The sequence below is a fragment of the Nelusetta ayraudi genome, unplaced genomic scaffold (assembly GCF_046127955.1).
Source record: "Nelusetta ayraudi isolate G7.1 ecotype Tasmania unplaced genomic scaffold, CSIRO-AGI_Nayr_v1 ptg000076l, whole genome shotgun sequence".
Taxonomy (NCBI): Eukaryota; Metazoa; Chordata; class Actinopteri; order Tetraodontiformes; family Monacanthidae; genus Nelusetta; species Nelusetta ayraudi.
In genome coordinates this window covers 626,894-647,970 of record NW_027466126.1, presented here as the reverse complement: position 1 = coordinate 647,970, position 21,077 = coordinate 626,894, and the positions used below count along the sequence as shown (strand labels likewise).

General features: G+C 45.6%; 1 protein-coding gene across 2 annotated transcripts in view; it reads right to left on the bottom strand.

The window, feature by feature from the left end:
* Nucleotides 1-4,100: 4,100 nt before the first annotated feature.
* The window catches only part of hcn1 (hyperpolarization activated cyclic nucleotide-gated potassium channel 1), a 79,356-nt gene continuing 62,379 nt past the window's right edge, over nucleotides 4,101-21,077 (bottom strand). For both annotated transcript variants that reach the window (XM_076043706.1, XM_076043705.1), the window contains exons 5-8: nucleotides 20,254-20,400; nucleotides 16,949-17,189; nucleotides 11,764-11,928; nucleotides 4,101-5,844 (exon numbers count right to left, since the gene is read on the bottom strand). In XM_076043706.1, coding sequence (XP_075899821.1) covers nucleotides 4,688-5,844; nucleotides 11,764-11,928; nucleotides 16,949-17,189; nucleotides 20,254-20,400 — 1,710 coding nt within the window. In that variant the 3' untranslated portion in view covers nucleotides 4,101-4,687. The remainder of the gene's footprint in view (nucleotides 5,845-11,763; nucleotides 11,929-16,948; nucleotides 17,190-20,253; nucleotides 20,401-21,077) is intronic.

Here is a 21,077-nt window from a genome sequence, read left to right as displayed (position 1 = left end):
TTTGCCTTCCTGCGGCAGCAAAAATAAAGAACGAGAAGAGCTCATGATCTTAAAGTCAAAACATAAGAACAAACAAAAGAGTATCAAATTTGTTGCATGTGGAATACATGTCAGAAAGATATGTTTTGTTAAAAAAAAAAAAAAAAAAATTAAGTCGGAAATAAAAAAAAAAGTGAAATAATGTCCCCTGTACACTGTATCGCGATATACTGTATCTACTGTAATATATCGTGACGATATTGTTATTTAAAATGTGATTCTCACCCCCTTGTGGCTCGTACAGCCACCTCGCTGTGAGAGCTTCCGCAAGGCCTTCCACATAAAGCAAACACACACACGCAGAGTCCTTTTAGATGACAATATGTCTTTTATTTTCTATATTTTAAAGGTTTATTATTTACAAACAAAATCAACAAAAAAAAAAAATCAAAAAGATTTTTTGACAAACACTGTTTGTCTGCATATTGTTGTAAGAAAGTTTACATTTATCTTTCTTTTTCCTCCGCTTCAAGTAACAAACCAACAGTTCCTTTTCCTCCGAGCCGTGGGTTATGTGAATGAGCTGAACAATGACCATGTGAGCGGGTTTACAGAGGACCGAGCAGCTCGTCATCATCGCCGTCACCGTGGCTCCACCCTCATCCGCCTCCACTACGAACGTCATCGGTAAACATATGAAAACTGTGGTCACCACAACCAAATAAAGCATTTGGTTCATCCTCTCTGGGCTTTCTCAGTTCTTTTTGCATCCACTGATATTCTTTTTTTTTTTATTATTATTTACCCCCAAAAACCAACAAAAAGAAAAGAAAGAAAAAACAAACAAACAAAAAAGAAATGTACAAATATATGTGCTGGTTTGTTGAGAGTCTCTATAACTGTTATTATGTAAGCTCATTAGTTTTGTGTCGTACATCACCATTAATGCCCGTTCCGGTATGTTTCGTTGTGATTGGTAGAGTGAAAAAAAAGCACATAAGTGGGGAAGCTCTCCTTCCAAAGGCAAGTATCAAAAACAGCACAAACTAACAGTGCTGCGATCCAACTCGACTGTGTACTAGTTCCTATACACTATGGCATACTCACGATTAAGCGCTCGACGTTGTACATTACATAGTTCCCCTGTCGGTAAGAACCATCGGGGCAAGACAAAAAAAAAAAAAAAGAAATTCCGAAAGATATTGCTCCCGCCGCGACTCATCCCACGTCTAACCTACGGCTGAATGAATCTGTAGCTCTATTTATTCATTATTATTATTATTGTTTGTAGTAGTAATAGGAGTAGTAAAATCAGAAAGTGCAATTTAAAAAACAAAACAAAAACAAAAAAAAAACAAACAAACACGATAACGAAGAATGTTTTGCTTTGGCCAGTTTTTCCTTTCACACGTCACCGAACATCAGCGCCTAGCTACGAAAAAAAGTGCTCCGATTTTTTTTTTTTTTTTTTTTTTGTACATTGTCTCGTCCCATGTGACACAACTGCAAGTCCAGAGATGTACCGAACTGTACACAACCTCATTAAAGACTCTACAGAGCTGACAAATAAAACTAATAATGATTTAGAAAGAAAAAAAAAACAAAACAGTGTAAAGCAGATTGCAAATAAGAAGATACTGATTGGATACAGAGAGATATTTGGCCATCATCATTGCTTGATCCTTTGCCGATTCCAAAAAAAAAAAAGTAAGAAAGAAAAAGAAAAGAATAGAGAGACATGAAGAACACACACAGTATAAGCAAGAGTGAACGTCGTGTGCAGAGGTGACCCTGCCCCAAACACCCCCCCGCCTGCACCTCTGCCCCCAGACTACGCAGGCTCTCACTCGTGACAAAGGATGGAACATGGCTATAGTTTAGGCACAAATACTTAAGAATGTCCATGTGAAACAAGTCAATGTTTCTGTTCACACACGGAGAACGTCTAGGCAGACAGACAAGGGACCCCAAAACCAAAAAAATAAATAAATAAATAAAATAATAAAAGAAATCCCCCAAACAAACAAAAAACAAACAAAAACAAAAACAAAAACAAAAAAATCCTACATTACATTTAACGTCAACATCGTTGAGATAGTATTGTCTTTTTTTTTAAGTACTTGTGACAGTGCATGCTTTCCGTGATATTGGTGGGTTGACTGTATTGGTACACCATCGACACAATCTGTAGCGAAGACTTGACTTCTTTTGTCAGTTTTTTTTTTTTGTTTTTTTTCTGGTAAACAAAAAAAACAAAACAAATGTTATCTTGACAGGGCTCAGCCGCTCCGAACAAACACCGTGTTTGGAAAAAACCTGCATCTTTTTGCATCTTCTGCCGACTGCGAGCTGTTAACACTCTTTTTGTGTGTGTGTGTGTGTGTCATTAAACGCTTTGGTTACTGTTGCGCTGGAGAGTCAAAGGATCCGGTGTCAGTTCAGAGTGGCTGAGCCCGTACTGGTAGATTCACATGAGCGAGCAACCTTAATGCAAAGCAGCATTTCTTTTACTTCTGACATTCAGCAGGGAAGAAAACATCGGAGGAAGCCTGCGGTCGTTAGCCTGAGATGTCGGAAAATGTCACACCGCCTGTCTTCAGCTACTACCAAGGGGATGAGTAACCGTGCAAATGTGAGAAGATGAGCAATGAAATTCATCTTGTGAAGACTTTTCTTTCTAAATAATCCTAATTTGTAGCCTTGCACGAAAGACGAGACGTTTCCTAAGTCCTTTGGAATCTCTCGCATATAAATCAGCAACGGTTCTTACAGAATGTGCAAAACTTATACGATGATTAGACAAACATCTTCATCGCTATTTCATTTAGGGGACTATTGACGTTGTTCTTTCGAGAATATTTCTTTGGGGTCATTCTTTGCCATACAATCCAGCTACAGTTTAAAAACTGCCATTACAGTAGCCTAACTGCTTATGTCTCTAGCATTAGCTAGGCTTACAGTCACTTCCTGTAATACTTTTTTTTCTCTTCTTCTGGGGCAGCAGCTGCTCCCTGCTCTGTTCCAACTCAAACCCATTTGCATTTACTGCTGGTTAAAAAGACTTTCTTTCTATTGGATATTACCTCGATGGATGAGTGGCAGTTCAGACTTCAAACCAAAGTGATTCCAACTCCCACAATTTGATTACAGAAACCTCCCTAAAACAATCCAATGACCTTTTGCAAATCTAAATATTAGAAAATACATTTTATCATAAGCAGGACGACTTTGACTAACGTTGTTTCCAGTCACACGAATCGAAGTGAAAAGCAATGCTAGTGAGGTGAGGGAAATGTTTGTTTTTAAACGACTAAATGTCCTGTGATTGGGCATTCCGCAGCGTCAAGCACATCACTAGCTGTTGCATTAAGGTTTGCTCGCCCCTCATGAAGCACCAAGTGTCACCGAGCCGCCTGTGGCGTGTACAGATGATGATATCCAGGTTCCTGATAGAAGTAAGACATTGTTATGATAAGAGAATGCACCACACAGTACCTGTAAATACTAGATCTACAAAACTATTTACAGCACACATATATGTAGTCTTTATGTCACAGTCTATTGCATAAGGGTGATAATCTTTAGTTTATAAATATTATAAATATACACAGATTTTTTTTTTTTTTTTTTTGTTAAGCAACGTTACATAACATCTCAGCCATCTGTAATTAGAAATAGAAAAAAGGAACAGCATCCATCCATCCGTCGCCTCTCCGCACCCGAATCGCCTCAAAAAAAAAACAAAAACGACAAACAACGAAAGCAGCATTTTTCTAGTATTGATTCCCTTTGGACCCTTTAACACTGTCATGGTTTTCGTGTGTGTGAGGTGCCGCGCAGACGCAGAGAGCTCAGCAGTACTGTTTTTTTTTTTTTTTTTTTTTTCCTTGTCGCAGGGAGCAACAAACAACACTTATAGTTACAGTATTTCTTTTTCACGTTGTTTCTGTAAAAGGAGGGTTGAGAAGGAAATTGAGACTGTTGTTTTTTTCTTTTTTTATGAGCCTGTGCTTTTTGAGATTATTTGCCAAGAGTTGCTTGCGTTTTATTATTCCACAGTGGTGCCTAAAGCTGCTGAACAGGAGAGGATAATCTGTCTCTTCCTTGGTGGTAAAAAAAAAAAAAAAAAAAAAGAGGAAAAAAGAGGAAAAAGTCATTGTCAGAATCCACAATGACTTCAAGTAAAAAAAAAGAAAATAAAGCCAAAAAAAAAACCTTCATACATTATATATAATTAGTAATATTTCTCTGAAAGGAAGACTCGTGTTCATACTACAGCTTTTTAAATTGCCAAATATTCTGGTTGGATTTTTACACGCACAGCTTCATGCAGCCACACACATACACACACACACACACACACACATTTCGTCTCGCACTCCTCGGCTATTTACAAACACATATACCTCAATACATAGATATATATCCACTTATATATCTACATACAGATATATATGTAACATAAAAGAAAAACAAACAATGTACCTGTTTAATATACATTCTTAAGTTGAGGGAGATGACGTGTCTAAAATATAATACAAGGGCTCGTATGTACAGGATTTCTATGAGGTTATTTGAGAAGATACTTGGAGAGAAACGATAATTTCCAAAGTCCCTCTCTTCCATCTCCACTTTTAAAAATGATCGGAAATATATTGAAGTTTTAAAAAAAAATTGAAAAAGAAAAGGAGGAAGAAAAAAAATGAGATCATAAATTCGACGCAAAGCGCATTTTGTCTTGCTCAGTCTCTGTACCGCTCAGTACAGAATCTCTCCGCGACCCGGGCGATTCCCTGTGCAGGGCGGAAGACGGCGACGGCGACAGCGATGAGGATGAGGCCGCCGCCGCGGACGACGCCGCCGCCACCGCCGCAGCAGCGGCAGCCGCCGCCGCCGCCGAGCGCACCGGCGGCAGCGCCCCCGACGACATCTGCCGGAAGAGGTTGACCCGCTGCGGCACGGTGGTGCGGAGGCCGCTCTGCAGGCTCATCCCCTGGATGGCTGCCGCCGCCGCCGCCGCTGCTGCCGGGGGTGGCACGATGGAGGCCAAGGAGTCCCCGGAGGCCGGGTGCGCTCGCGGCCCCAGAGACGTGTCGTGTGGCAGTGACGGCTGGGAGGCCGATAAGTGTCTGACGTCGCGACTCAAGCTGCCCGACTGCAGCGCCTGCGCGCTCTTCTGCAGGTCGCCGCCACGCTGAGGTGACGCGACCTGCGGCTGCTGCTGCTGGGGTGACGCCTGCTGCTGCAGAAGGGGTGCAGGAGACGCGGCGGCGGCGGCGGCGGCTGCGGCGGCGATGGACTGCTGGGCGAGCTGCTGCTGCGCCGACAGAGACGGCTGGACGATGGGCTGCTGGATGAGCGACAGCTGCGAGGCGGTGCGCGAGCCGTACTGGAAGCTGCGGTTGGCCAGCGGCGTCTGGACGGGCGGGCTGCACATGGCCGCCGTGAAGGAGCACGGCGACATGATGGCGCCCTGCTGCTGCAGCGGCGTCTGCTGGCCGGACAGGGACGAGTTGAGGTTGCCGTGGGAGAGGCTGGGCGCCGGGTAGACGGCGGCGGCGACCGGCAGCATGCGGGCGGCGGAGGCGTTGGCGATGGCTGAAGCGCTGTAGGTGAGGGGCGCGGCGGACTGCTGGAGCTGGCTGAAGGCGGTGGGGAAGGGCGGCTGCGCCGGCGAGTTAATGATGGAGTTGCCGGACATGGGCGTGGAGTTCATCCCGGTGACCGACTGCTTGCGGTCCACCATCATCACCATCTCCCGGTCCTGGCGGATGATCTGCTTCAAGATCTCGTTCTCCTGCGTGTTGAACACGCCGGCATTCAGGTCCTTCTGGAATTTCTGCAGCAGCAAGGAGTTCTTCTTCCCTGTTGGGTGGAGGAGGAGGGGCGGGGTCGGGAAGAGGGTGGAGGAGGGGGAGGGGGCGCAGTCGGGGACAAGTGAGCGGGCGGAGCCGTGGAGAAGATAAAAAAAAAAAAAGAAGTCATCAAGACAGGGGGCATTTTGCAGATGGTGTTCAAGATGCAGCTTGGATTGTGGTGTGTTACTAAAAAGTCTAGTTGCCGTTAGGACTTCTTTTGTTGCTTTATTATTATTTTTTGTTAAACTGAGAGAGAAGCTAAGTCAACCTCCATTACGCTTCCGGCTCCACAAACTCAACAGGCTACAAGCTGCATCTTTTCCACTCCGCCCATGTACAGTGAGTCATTAGAATGTAGCGTGTGAAGGACACCGAGAGGTGATGGCTATGGGGAAATACACAAGTTTTGAGGGGGAGTGAAGGACACGTAGGGAAAGACAGAGAGATCACTCAAAAAGTGTGACGTGTGTGAGGGCGCTGATGTGGACGATGGAACACAGACTATTGATGAGCTCCTCTGCTTTTCTTTAAGGAAAAAAAAAGGCCGGAAAAAAAAAAAAAAAAAAAGGCCAAAAAAGCTCTAAGAATAAATTCAAAGCCACGTTCTATTTACGTCACAGTGACACCGCTAAGGCACATCACAAGGACAAATAACACAAAGAAAAGCCACAGAGACCTATTCCTGACACGCTGCGCTGGGCGAAGCTCGCAGAGACGACGGGAATCTCATTAGAATCTAAACTGGATTTTAAACTGCAGGATGTTTATCCTTAAAAGTCTCTTGTTACAGCCCCATTATCCTGCCCGATGCTTTGTTGGGCCTTTGGGCGAATACAAAAACAGAGTGGAGGGGCCGACTTCAGGAACTAAGCCGGTGGATGCAACAGTGCCCCTTTGTGACATCACAAATGGCAGGTTGAAGTAAACTTCTGGACTTGGGTCATTCACGAGGAGTTGGGCAGCAAGTCCGAGACCAAAATTACTGTCAGAACACTGGTGAAAGGCATTTTGTGTGTCAGAGGGCCTTCAAAATCAAAAACTCCCGTCTTATCCCAGAATGCTTTGCAGTGACAGGCTACAGACGCTGCAGATCGACGGTTTTCTGTCCATGTTAAATGTTTAAAATTCAGAAAGGTCAAACAGGCCAAGGAAGTCTTCCCAGCCGGTCACATGACGGCGGCCGTGGAAAATAAAAAGGGCCTAAAATGTAAAATGTACTTTCGCTGCTTCGGGAGTTTGGAAGCTGAATGACGCCTGGAACGTGGACGTTTTGCAGCCGCAGCCGCAAAACAACATCTTCAGCATATGTCTTCCAAACGGTCAAATTCGTTCTGGCAGATGCGCTTCCTGTAATTACCGTTGGCCTCGCGCATCGACGGGCCTGACGGAGCGCTTTAAGAAAGACGGAGTCCAGTCTAAGCGCGTCGAAGGCTCCAGTCAGTCAATCATTGACTGAGCCGTCCTTGAGTTTCCGGCTCAGCGCCACCAGCCGGGGCCACCGGCTCCTCCGACTCTCAGGCTGCTGGAGAGTCACGTGTTGAGCGGCCAGAACCGGGCTTTCAGCGCTGAGAATCAGCAGTTAATTTTTCTCACACAATCAAGTGCTGATCTAGAAGTCCACAGTCACTATCAGGTCGGGGGGGGGGGGGTCACAGGCTACGGCTAGTAGCACGGGACAGACTAGTGGTCACTTACAGGAACGCTTGAATTGCGTTTTTAAAGGCGTCGGGATTAAATTCTGCAGACAGGAAGGACAACACAGCTTCGTTACTCCTCTGTTCAGAACCGGTGAGGTTCTGGAGGAGGCCGGACAACGAGGTTCCGCCGAAGACTTTCAGGACGGTAGCAGAATGTGAGTTTCCCACATTCCAAGGAAGACTGAAGATGAATTCAGCCGTCGTCTTGCGCTTTGAGGCCTCTTCTGTTATTGCTCACTTCCTAATCTTACTCGGCCTAATTGGTTTCATCTCATCTTGCATGACGTGAAAAACAAAAACAGACATTTACCAAAGAACGCAACAGATTCCAAGGTAAACACCAGCACAAGGATGCACACTGAACTTGTTTTTTTTTTTGGAAGAGCTGACACAACATGAAACAAGCACTCAAAGCATGTTAATTTCAACAAAACAAAACAAAACAAAACAGCTACATACCAGCTTCTAACTTCCTACATATAGATGACCTGGCTAGTTAGACATTCTCTTAAACACAAACTGATATAATAATGATTGAAAAAAAAATTGAAAAACCTCAAATGAAACAACAAGCACACTGCTGTGTTGCATTTGTTGACATCATGGTGCTACATCAACTATGTTAATGACATAACTTGTTGATAATTCCTTAATATGACAACATGGTCTCGGTAAACAATCTGTGGGGTTAACTAAAAAAGTGAAAAGGGGACAAAACAAAAAGCCAATAACAAAGGTTGTGGTTGTGGAGGTTATAGTTTTGAGGCCTAATAGGGAAAATAAACACAGTAGACTGAACAATGAAATCAGTGATTTAGATTATTTAATAATCTAAAAGTAACTTTCTTCATGTTAAAGCTGAACAAATATGTATTAAATGTATGAAATCAAATGTATTAAATATGTATTAAAATATATTTTGCGTGCATATATCTCTGAGTATTTGTGCTACAAAAACAGTTGTCCTCTGGTCTAATTCTGTTTATTCCTAAACCTTCATTTCAAGTCTGTCTCTTTAGTTGGTGAAAATATGAATAAAAAAAGAAAATGAAATGGATTTTTTGTTGTTGTTGCATGTAACACAAAAAAGTGTGCGTGGTTTTGCATTAGTAAATATTTTTTTTTACTAATCTGACATGGTTTCATCTGTGAAAGCTCTTTGAATAAGAAAATTCAAAGATTTAAACACATATAAAAAAAATAATATGTGGCAACGTTTCCATAATCCATCTGATTATTGTGTGGAAAATAAAACATGGCATGTGACACACTGAATGAGGCATCGTTTGTTTCCTTGATTGTCTATGTGTTTTGTTTAGCTGTTTTTTTTTTCTTTTCAATGTTTTTTTTTTTTTATGTTAATGTATGTCCATCAAAGCATCGGCAGGCCCCGTGTGGGCGAGTGGACTCACTGATGCAGGACTGAAACAGTTAATGCAACCTTCAGCAAGAGGTCAAAACTCTGTGGTGGGGGAGGGATGGATTTGAGAGCGGATCCATTTAGCAAGCAGCCCCTACAGCTCAATTTGTCCCTGAACACTGGAATTGGAGTGAGGTGTTTACCTGGTGCCTACTCGTCGGCCAGGACACTCTTGAAAACGAGATGTGCTCGTCTCAAGACGGACCCCTGGTCAAATAATTTTTAGATAGATAAAAAGTCACGTCAAATGTGCAACATGTTATTGGTTTCAAAGCATGGTTACTTTTCTTTCTTTTTTTTTTTTTCTTCTTTACTTTTCAGAGCAAAAAAAACAAAAAAACAAAACAAAAAAAACAAGCACGTAACCAAATGCAAGTTCATATATAGATGTATATATATATATATATATATAGAAAACGATACAACCAGCACGGATCATGACAAAAGTTTCTTCCCTCGTATGAGACAAAACCCCCTTCATGGTTAGTCTGGCAGGATGGATGCAGCCAGTCAGAATGGACGGCTTTGATTTTTCTGGCGATTTCACCGCAGTCAATCGTTGGGAGCTCTCACAAAAAGGGCAAATGTAGATTAAACTTGTGTTTGAAATTGAGCCTATTCGACGTAGTAAGTATTATATCAATAACAATAACACATCTCTCAAAGCATGTTGGTGGTCATGTAGGAAAAGACGAGCCTTTATTGTTCCCACAATGGGGAATTTTGCAATTTGCTTGTATCTAAGGTCCGAAGCGGGTGATCTCCGGTTGTATCAGGTCCTCATGACATTAGGGGTCAAATTCTTTCCCTCACTTAAAGACCGTTTCATTCGTTAAATTCACTTGAAAATTGTAAATTAAGATGAAAAAAAAATGTCACGACAGTAGAAAATGGGCGTCACGCGCACAAAACTCTTCTTTTTTGGTGGCCATGTCAACCAACATGCTGGTGCTTCAGAGGCGAAGCCTCTCTACGGATTAACTGACAAGCAGCTTCTGCTCAAAAATTCAGATTCTGGCACAAAAGTTGAGTGTATTCGCTGCCGACCTGCGTCATGGTGGGATGTGCCTGTGTCACTCCTGGTTATAAACCGGGAAAAAGCCATGAAACCCCCCCCCCCAACAAAGTCAGTTCAAAAGTGTGCAAGCTTAATCAGTAAAATACAGAAATGATGGTATGTGTATTATGTATACTTTGTAGAAACTTGTATGTAGATATTGCATTGTTTTTAGAATATAATCTTATGTTTTTATGTTTTTACATATTGGAAGTGACTAGAAAAAAGACACATTGAAATTGTAGTATCTGGGTCAGAACTCTTCAGACCGACCTGGACAAGAACTAGATCCCAAACTGAGCCGACCAACATGTCTATAGGAAGTGTTGATGTGATCGTGTTTTCCTACCCTTTAAGAATGTGTCGGCTCCTGTTACTTGTCCATAGGTGTAAATAACAGGGAGGGAATTATCATTTTGAAAACAATGAAAAAGAATTCTACAGCAAATTAAAGCAAGAATGAAATGTTGTATTTCCAACGAAAGTTGAGGAACAAAAAAAAAACGTTTGCTGTCTTTGAAAATCTTGGCGTCTTATTTGTCCATGTGCCACTTGCACAAAATCACATACATGTGCCCCTTTTTATTTCCCAAACAAATGTTTGCTAATATCCCGCTAAAAGGGATAGTTCACTCAAAATCAAAATTTCACCCATTTACCACTCGCCGCTTTGCAAACGCAGACGCGTTTCCTAAACCACGTAACCCTTCTAGAGTTTTACAGCTGGAAAAGAACTCCACCCTCGTCTAGTGTAGCCACCGAATCCGGCGGGGTAGGAGGGGGCGGGGGGTGGGGTGGGGGGGGGCACACAACTTCTTCGCACAGCGAAGGTTGTGTCGTCCGAGCGTGTGCGACAGTCCAATTTGATCACACGCACAAACACACACTCACACACTCTTTCTGTTCTCGGAAGTCTGTTTAACCCCAGAACAGTTACGTGGGTGCCACCGAACAAAAGGATGAGCAGTAGACGGCTGGAATTTCAATGCAGGGTGAACCATCCCTTTCAACATCTGCCTCATCAAAAGACAAGAGTCACATTACGTAAAACGCCGTCCTAGCTTGACAAGAGGCCTCGAGCCGGGACTCTGTTTGGTCCTGCCGGCTGGCAGAGGCGGCCGGACCCAGAGGACGCGGCGGCGCCGGAGCCTGAAATAACTCCCTCGAGCGGCTCACCTGCTCTGCTGCGCCTCTCTGTGTCTGTCTCACTAAACAAGGGCCTGGTTGGTTTTTTGAGAGCTCCGACTTGGGGCGGGGTGCTGCTCATACCCAGGAGTGCAGATGAGTGGAAAGAGGGCCAGACACACATGCATGTGAGGTTAGCTTCCATCCACCCGCTGGCGTCCAGCGGAGGGGAGGTCAACACCCAACCAACGAGGCGACTCCCACCCGGACAGCGGCATGCACTGCCTTCCGGTTAGTCCAACCACAAAATGCTACTTTGTTCTCTTTAAGGAGGTTCAATGCTGGTTACGACCAATTTCTCTTCCAATGTTATTAGGAGACAAGGAGACAGGAAGTTAAAAAGAACAGAACAAAACCAAAAGGTTTGCATACAGGTCATGCAGCACAGAATGGCAGACACAAGATGCTTTCAGTGATGTGAAACGATACAAAAAAAGGAACAGAAACGAAAAAAAAGGGGGGCAAACGAATGCTGGTAAAGACAAGACGACAAGGCACGATGACAGGCAAGAAGAGTCGACCAATCGGACGAGGGACAGAGGTGGGCCGATGTAGGGCGGGGCTTACCGATGCGGTCCAGCCGGTCGATGGCGACGGTTTCGAAGGCGCGGCGCATCATGGGGTACTCCTCCAGCACCTCGTTGAAGTGGTCGACGGACAGCGAGAAGAGTCGGCAGTACGTGTCGGCCCGCACGCTGGCCGTCCGCCTCCCTTTGGTCAGCAGGCAGATCTCTGCAGAGGTGGGGGGGAGAAAGAGAGAGAGAGAGGGAGAGAAAGAGAGAGAGAAACAGACCCGTCAATCTAAGGATCTCATAATGCGTAATGAGTGCTGACGGGGGAAAAAAAAGAATCCTCCTGGTAATTCCGTTGCGTATTAACATAGAGATGAAGCAACACGAGCAGAAAGGGGAGACAATCGCGGGATCTCGCCCGCGTAAATAAATTGAGCAGCCCGTCAGCGCCGCCGTCGCTTCCATTATGGGGAGATAATTCGTCATCCACAAGAGAGAGCTAATGATCCCGTGGCACAATGCAGAACGTCAACTCGGTGCGGTTCCGTCGGAGCTGCCAGGGTTCAGATAGGATGGTGGGGGGAAAAAAACAAAACAGTGGAGAAATCCATCAAGTCCACATTTCCAGGTTTGGAGCGGCGGCTCTTTGTTGTCGGAGTTGGTGCTGGGTTTAATAACTTCTGAAATTAATAACAGCAATATGCTAAAATGACTTCCCGGGCATAAAGAGTAACTACCTGCGATTCAAAGTCGTAGGGATGGTGAGCGAGACGATGAGTTTGAACAGGACAAAGGGAGGCGCTGATAAATGGGCTCCATTATGTTCACATCCTGTAAAAAACGGTTTTTACGTTGGATTTCATCCAGTGGTGATGTCACAAAGGGCTAGATACCTCTCTCCCAGGTTTGTTCGACCCTCTTGCATTAGAGGGGCTAAAACTGAGCATTTGTGCAGATGGTTGCAAACAGACGGCTAAATGAGCGGCTTTCGAGACATCGACAATCATTCAAATCATAACAAATACATTTTAGGGTGCGCTATTAATGTATGAACGCAGGTGAGGGACGAGCAAAACATCCCACAACCATAAAATGTATTTTTCAGCCAGAAGCCCCGAGTCGAGTCGCACTGGGGCTGCTGAATTTACTGGGGTCGGCGCTCCCACTCTGACCTCCTCCACCAAAGGACTGGTGCGGCACACTTAATTACGGGGATGTAAAATATGTTCGGAAGATTTTCCCTTATTAGTCTGCTTATTATTGCTAATGCTCATTAGTATGGAAATCTGTCTGAGCAGCAATTACATGATTGCAAAACAGAGCCCATGCGGGGAGGAAACGCGTCGTGACGCGGCCCCACCGCCGTAATGAGACCTTCAAAATTTAATGACCCCCGAGGAGACGCGTCGCCTCGGAGGTCGGCCGCGAACAGGCGAGAACTCGGCGAGTTCGGAGGAACTTGTCGAAAACAAGCAAATATCAGACGGGGTGTCACCCAATTAGCCGGCTTTAGTGGCAGAGCGTCTTTTCAAGCTAGCAGCTACGTGCTTGAAACACGATGCATTTTATTCCTCTCGCTTGTCCCCTTGCGCTTCCCGCAAAGGGTCAAGTTCCCATCAGTGAGCTCGCCTGCTCCACCCCGCCCCTCCCCCACCCACCCACCACCTGGCGGGCGCTGACACGTGCGCTCCCTGCTGCAAATGTTCTCTTCATTAAGTCGCTGGCATGCCGGCGTTGCTGCTGCGGTGTCGACTTTCCTGGCCCCGGTGCAGCCCGAGTGCGAGGCGTGAACATGGTGGACGCGCAGCGCCCCAGCAGGTCGACCTCATCATGCGTCTCAGAAAGGGGAAGAACAAAAGGAGAATCAGAGACAAAAAAGAAAGAAGGGAGTCCGGAAACGCGACCTTTCGTGACTCCACTGAGCGTCGGCTGGCGGAGGCAAACGCTGCTCGACAGTTCTGCCGACCTGTGGCACCGGGGCCGGGCCCGCAGCCAACTGCCGCCAAGCCGCTTGTGACGTCCGCGACCTGCGCAGGCACTCGACCGAGTCTTACTGCACCAACACAAGCGAGTCAGAGCGGAGATCGTCTCCCTCCAGCACCCAGGAGCATTTAAGGGCACTTTTCCATTTGGATGAATCTCTGAACTTCAGGATCAAGCGTGGGCTTGCGCTGCGGGAAAAGTTGTGGCGTGGCACCTGCAGTTTTATCATTGTTTTTTGTTTTTTGTTTTTTTTTAAAGGACAGAGGCAGAACTTGCCAAGGGGTGGACGTGCCATAAATGCGATAATGTGAAATTCACATCGGGCTAAATGAGAAACACCTATTAGTTTCTGATGCAGATCTAGATACCATGTGAAGAATGACACCTGAGTTATTACTTCAATACTAAAAAAAATATTTATTATTATCTATAATTAGTTAATTATTGCATAATTAACTATGCAAATTAATATCTGCTTTTTTTTATTTTATTTTTTTTTACACGGGATTTGTATATTGTTGCCAGGGTCACAAGCTCTACCTTTCAGAATAAATCTGTTAGCCATAAAGACATTCAGACACATTTCTGCTTGTCATTATGGTCAGACAAGACGAGGGGAAAATAAAAAATTAAAATACTTAAAATAAAGAAGGTTATTTAATTTTTTTGGCCAAAATCTTCTAAATCAAGATTTTTATTTCGACTTCAGCATCGTTCAACTGCTTCAGCAGTGAACTGAAGTTAAGGGGAGTCATGCGCTGGCCGGTGCCCTTCACCTGCAGTGGTCTGGACTGAAGGCAGGCAGGCAGGCGGTCGGTCCAGGAGGGGTTTTCACCCTCTGCCTGCCATTGCCACTGGACTCCACTCTTGTTTGTCCCTCAGAGAGAAGCTGCTGCTGCTGCTGCTGCAGGGCCTATGCACTAGCTGCTAATGTGGCCCTCCGCTGGCAGAAGAGGCCGGGTAGCGAGAGAGAGAGAGAGAGCGCAATGATATGTGACCAGAGGTGCTTTCTGACCCACTGTCCCACCTCCTCCTCCATGTCCTGCTCATTACTATGCTAATGGTTTCCTGTGGCAGGACTGAGCTCCGTTGACCATCTCCACTCCCCTCTCGTCCCCCTTTTCCGCCCTGCCGTCGCCCTCGCTGATTACTCATTCCGGCCGCGGTTTGGCCCAGTTGTAACGGCAGGGTGTGAATCATCGGCGGAAGGGCAGGAGATAAAAGGGTGAGCGACGTGGCCAGCTGCTCCCGAAAGTCGCCGCTCGACGAGCGACACGCTACAAAGTGGCGGAGGAGAACAAGCAGCTGGGAGGCAGGTGGCCGCAACTCTGACTTGGACGGCGGGAATTGTCGGATCAAAATTAGAAATTAATTCTGTGATTTTTTTTTTTTTTACGTTGTTGCTGTGGTGTTTTGTTTTACGGAGAGCACAAAAGTGAAAACTTTTCGGTTTTTATTTCAAAAGGTTCTACGTGGGCCTCATACTGATGTGTTTGGGCATACGAATGTTCCCGAAATACCAGAAGTTTTAAAACTCTCCACTAAATATTCTGTCAGCGCGATCAGTGCTGCGCCCCTCAAATGTGTCTTTGTTCAATGCGCCTCTAAAAGTCTCAAATTATTCCTTCAGTCTTAAAGCGTTAAGGAAAGACAGCGAGTCTGGAGGAAGCTGCTAAAGACTTAAAATCAAACAAATGTTAAGCCACTGTTATGAAAACACAGTCTCGGAAAAACACTCCCACTCTCTAGCCTCGCAAGATTTCAGGGATTCCTCGTCAGCTGCCATGCGCTCGAGCATTGATACCAAGCAAGTAAAAGACTTGACAGGAAAATAATTGATGAAAAAAATCGCTCTCATGCAGTAAATGTGTGAAACTCAAAATATCAAGCGAAGCGTTTCTGCCAGATTTGCCCTGAAATGTTGGATTCTGTATGTTGATATTCCCGATTGATCCAGAACAATCTGAAACGACTGCGAGAGGGGGGAGAAGGAGAGGAAGACAAAGAAGAGCAGGCAGCAGACTCCTGTGTTTTGATGCGCCGCGTTCCTCGCCCCGCCTCTGAGACTTTCACCACGCGCGGCAGACACACCAAAGCAGGGGAGGTATTCTTAGACTCCTCCGCCTCCTTCTACGGTGGGGGATGAACTCGCCGGATGAAATATGCAAGAGCCGCTAAAATAGGAGACTTTGCTTTGGCTTTCACGTTGACAATGAAAAAAGAAAAAGAAAAAGACAGATGCCCAGGCAGGCAGGCAGGCAGGCAGGCAGGCAGGCAGGCAGGCGTCTGGGTAAACAACGTGAAATCAACCTTACACGACTGGTAAAAAAAAAAGGGTTGATGGATTCTTGCTGCATTTTGGAGACTGAAGGCTCGTGGTCTCCTGACAGAAGGACTGAGCCGCTGCTGCAGCCAAGTACATGCAGCCGGAACGTATGGAGGCGCAAGAGAGTTCACGCTTGTTTTTGTGTGTGTGTGTGTGTGTGTGTGTGAGTGTGTGAGAGTGAGAGGGATGGAGGGAGAGGGTGAGGCAGATGGGGGAGGGGACCTCTGCGTGTCCTCAGGGATGCCTGATCCACGTCTTGGCCTACTCCGACAGCCAGATGAGAGGTTACGTAACGGGACAGGAACTGACTGACGTCCAACGGCGGCTAATGAGAATCTGCCTCCACAATAACGCAACTTCAAACAGCATCAGACGGGAAGAGCTTGGGGGGGGGGGGCAAACCCAGTGTACGTTTTCGCGGACGTACCACTGCACAGTACATGTGACAGTGTGTGTGTGTGTTGTGTGTTGTGTGTGGAGATTATCAACTGATGAATATATATCAATTCCTATTGAACTCACTCAACATTTCCAGGCAAATCTGACAGCAGCTGCTCATCCAAAATTGAATTTTCAAACATTTACGACTGGCCACTTGGGTTCTCGTGACATTTTTAAATCCTTATAACTCCTCTGGAGTTTCAAGGAGGGAAAATAATTCCGAACAAAGCCAATGAAGCAAAATTACCAAACATGGCCCGACTCAGCAGAACAAATTTGAAACACGTTTTTTTTCCTTCTGTGAAACTCAAGAACAGTCACGTGTTCTCACTTACGGAATCCTCATAACTCCTCTGGAGTTTCAAGGAGGGAAAATAATTCAGAAGACAGCCAATAAAGCAAAATGACCAAACATGGTCCGACTCAGCAGGCCAAATTTGAAAAGGCGTTGTTCCCTCTGTGAAACTCAAGAATGGTCATGTATTCTCACCTCCGAAGTAGGAGCCGTCCGTCAGCTTCATCTCTTTGTTGAACTTGGTGATGACGCTGGCGACGCCGTGCTGGATGAAGTACATCTTCTTGCCGACCGTGCCCTCGCGGATGATGTAGTCGTTGGGCTGGAAGACCTCGAACTTCAACTTGCTCAGCATCCCCGTCACGAAGTTGGGATCGGCGTTGGCAAACAGGGGCATGGTGGCCACCAGCTTACGGCAGTTGAAATTGACAATTTCCTGTTGGATTGAAAAACGAAGGAGAATAAAGTTGAAAAATCAGAAGAGTTTTAGCATAAATGACGTGTGCTTATTGCCGCAAGTAGCAACTTGCAGACTCAACAACAACAACAACAACAACAACAGCAACAACAACAACTTTGCAAATCTGTCATCGGCGCTGCCTTTATCCAAGGGAATGAACGAATTGGATGCATATTGCCGCTTTATCCCTAATACTTCTAAAGCACTTCCCGTCGCTCCGGAGAGGAAACTTTCTGGCAGACGAGACAGATCCTGATGAGTTCGCCCTCCGGTGCCGGCTGCAGGCCATCTCTGCGCTCTCATCCTGTCCCCTCAGACCCAGCAGGAGATTAGGGGCTTGTTGTCTGTTTACCCATACATCTCTGTTGCTGTGCAGATGGAGCGCTGACCCGCCCTCCAGTGACAACGGGACATCAGCAGAGAGATAACCCACGTCTGGGCCGCGTGCTTGCCGGATGACGGCGACTCAGACGGGCTGCGAGCTCGGCGTCAGCTAATGCTATGGGGCTGCGACCTCAGCCGTGATGCCAAAATATAATGACGACTTTGGCAGGGCAGCAATTTCAGTTCCGAAAGTAAAGCAATATTTATCTGTACCTATTTGAAGTCTCAAGGTATTGAGGTATAGAATGGTGAGAAAACACTGAAAACACGGTTAAATACATGTATTCTGTTCTCAGACTTGATCTCACATCTTTCGTTTGTCAGCTGTGATATTGTAAAATCACCAAACATCAAGCTTATATGATACAATACTATATGACACATTGCAATTTATTACTATCCAATATGATACGATATGATAGGGCTTAATATATCGTGATACTAATTCATGACCAGGCATTGAGGTGTTAACTCTTTATGTGAATAAAAATACCAATTATTATAAGAAAACCCACTCAAATTGCATTTGAAGTTACAACAAACTGCCTTTTCTAGGACAACCTGTCAGTGACCAACATTATTGCAGCTCGCTGGGCCTTTTATCATGGCTGCAAAGATTTTCTCTATTGGCCTTGTTGACCAGATGCTTGTCAATGAGACATTATCTGTCGGCTCACAATCAATTATCGAACACTGCAGTGACCTTCGGCCCAAAGATGCACTTTGGCGACAGCCAGTTCGATGGGATGGATCGCCTCCTTCAAACAACTTTAAAATCCATTGCAGGCTGATTTTCATGGCACACAAAAGGAATGTGAAGCGGCAGAGGCTCCCCGGAGACACATTTTGGACGTAAAAAAAAAAGGAGCCCAACACTTGAAAATCAGCCACAAGCATCAGTGTGTTTGACCTCGTCTTCCCCGCACCCAGAGTCCCAGGGCTGTTCAATCCAGCGGGGAAAAGTAATCAAGTGAATCCCAGGTAGTTTTACACCTTGTAATAGCGCCAGCCATCAGCAGCTCAAATCTGGCAAACCCTCAAGACAGACTCGGGCAAGACTTTGGATTAATGACTTGCCAGAATCAGCTGAAGCGCACTTGGACTGATTTCATGGCCTCGCTTCGGCCCAAAGTGAGTCTGAGTGCACTTACGCAGAGCTGATTCTGATCCCAAATTGACCTATAAGTCAGCGTGCTCCCTGAACCTGCGCAGGGGAGCGACGTGCCAATGCTGAATGGCAATCAGCCCAACCTAAAAACGTCTCTTTGGCTTGGAGCAGCATTAATTGATTCCCGACTTCTGAAAATGTCCGAGACGCTGGGGAGAGACACGCGGTGTAAAAATAACCTAAAAAACAAACAAATAACCATAAAAAGCACCCAAACACTGCAGCCACTGACCGTAAAAAGTCCCAGACAGCACGTACATTGAACCGGCCGTGTCAGGCTAACAAGCGCAGATTGAATCAAACCAGCTGTAATCAAGTATAGTGTCACTGTTAGTCCAGAATGACGGGAGCAGCAGCTGGTCCGCTCCTTAATGCTGGCATGAGGACTGTGCCCTTGCTATAACCATGTGCCCTTGTTTTAACAATGATCAGATCAAGCTAATTTTCTGGAAAATGAATCTAGTTTTTTAAATTAGATTTTAATTGTACACAGTACTTATTATTAGCAGCTGAAAATGGCAACTTAAATATTAATAAATGAGATAACTGCCAACATAGAGGCAAAGAAATTCTGGTGATTTAGTCTCTGGCTAGTTTACGTGTCCTGTTTTGCTCCGCTGCTGTTCACCCTGCTTTTTTTTATTTTTTCATTTCGTGTTTTATTTTTTACCTGTCAGCCCCCTGGGCGTAGCTGCCTCCGTGCACGCTCCAACTTTGCTTAGCTCTGCATGCTGAACTCAGCCTGCGGGAGTTTTTCCCTGTGTAGTAAGTCATCACTTTAAATCCCTGCACCGCCCCGAGAGCGTCCGGCATCGTGCAGCGGCTCTGCCCCCAAACCCCGCCCCAACCCCCCGCTCCCCGCAAGGTGACTTAATGGGGCTACATGAAAGATGGCCGACGATTCCCTCTGCTTGCTTTGCTTTTTTTTTCCTCCTCTTTCTCTCCATCTCACCTGTACATAATTAGCCGTGTAATCTGCTGACACGCGGAGGTCAGCCAGGAAGTTAAAAGCTGGGCTGTGACTGCACGCCGGCTTCATTACTCCCTCCCATTACCTCAAAGTCTCTCTCTGCTGCCTCCCGACGTACGACTCACGCTTACTGAACCTGAAAGAGTAAAATATTTAAAGCAGTGGTGTTCAGCAGCCCCCGACATGCCGCTTCTAGGTTCACCCTGGACGTTGAGGAGAATCTCTTTAGCCGTCTTTCCTCATCGACCTTTTGAGACGAGCTGACAGGCGTTGGCAGGTTCTGCTTCAGAAGCTGCACATTTTTTTTTTTTTTTATAAATTCATTCATGTCCCAAACCTGTGATAACCTGCTTGTCAGGAACTGTTAAAATAAATATAATAAATAAATATATATGCCTGAGGTGTTTTATGACAGCCTATAAATAGAATTACAGACTCTTTGGAGGCAAACTTTCAAAGAGATGAAAGAATGTGTTGTGGGAGCAACAAAAAGCTTGACTGTGGTTTTGTCGCCTCACCTCTTTGAGCGGGTCGTTGAGTTCGCTCAGGATGTTGTCCTCGTCGAAGATCTTGCCCTGGTAGCGATGCTCGTAGTAGTCATGGATCTTCTGCCGCATGTCGGCTGGAAGCTTGTGGAAGGACATGTACTGCTCCACTTGCTTGTACTGGAACGACAAAAGAAGCTTGCGTCAACAAAACACGCAGGTCTACTTACAATGGTAGCTTTTAAGACGCCACAAAGGGACCCGATGCCACTTTGTACAGATTTGATATGAATCGCGTTTCAGGTCCTGTCAGCTGTTTTAAAGGTGTTTATTTTTGTATTGCAGTCTATGTGGAAAATGCTTTTTGGGCCCATAGGATTTGCTGCAGTACCTCAAGTGGCCACTGGGAAAAATCGGCGCGCCGCCATATTGCCAGTCCAGTAACCAGTTCTGATAATACATCCATGATTTCAGCAGAACGTGGCAAACAGAGGGCTAAATATGCTGTTGGCAGACTTTTCTTTGTTGTTGTTGCAGAGCCGACGTGTCAGGCTGTTCCAGCAGTGGCTGAGAAACAGATCTTAAAATGTTAAGAAGGTGGGGGCTTTGAGACAAAATACACTAATGGCAGCGAGTGGAAGGATTTTTAGAGCGCAGCTTAAATCAACACCAGTCTTCCGGTATTAAAGACACGAGAGACATGCAACGGTGTGTGTCTGTGTGTGTGTGTGTGTGTGTGTGTGTGTGTGTGTGTGTGTGTGTGTGTGTGTGTGTGTTGTGTGTGTGGCAGAAGGAGGGAGGCAGGTGGTGAAAGGAAGTAGGAACAAGTACAAGCCTGGGGCTATGTCAGACCAAGG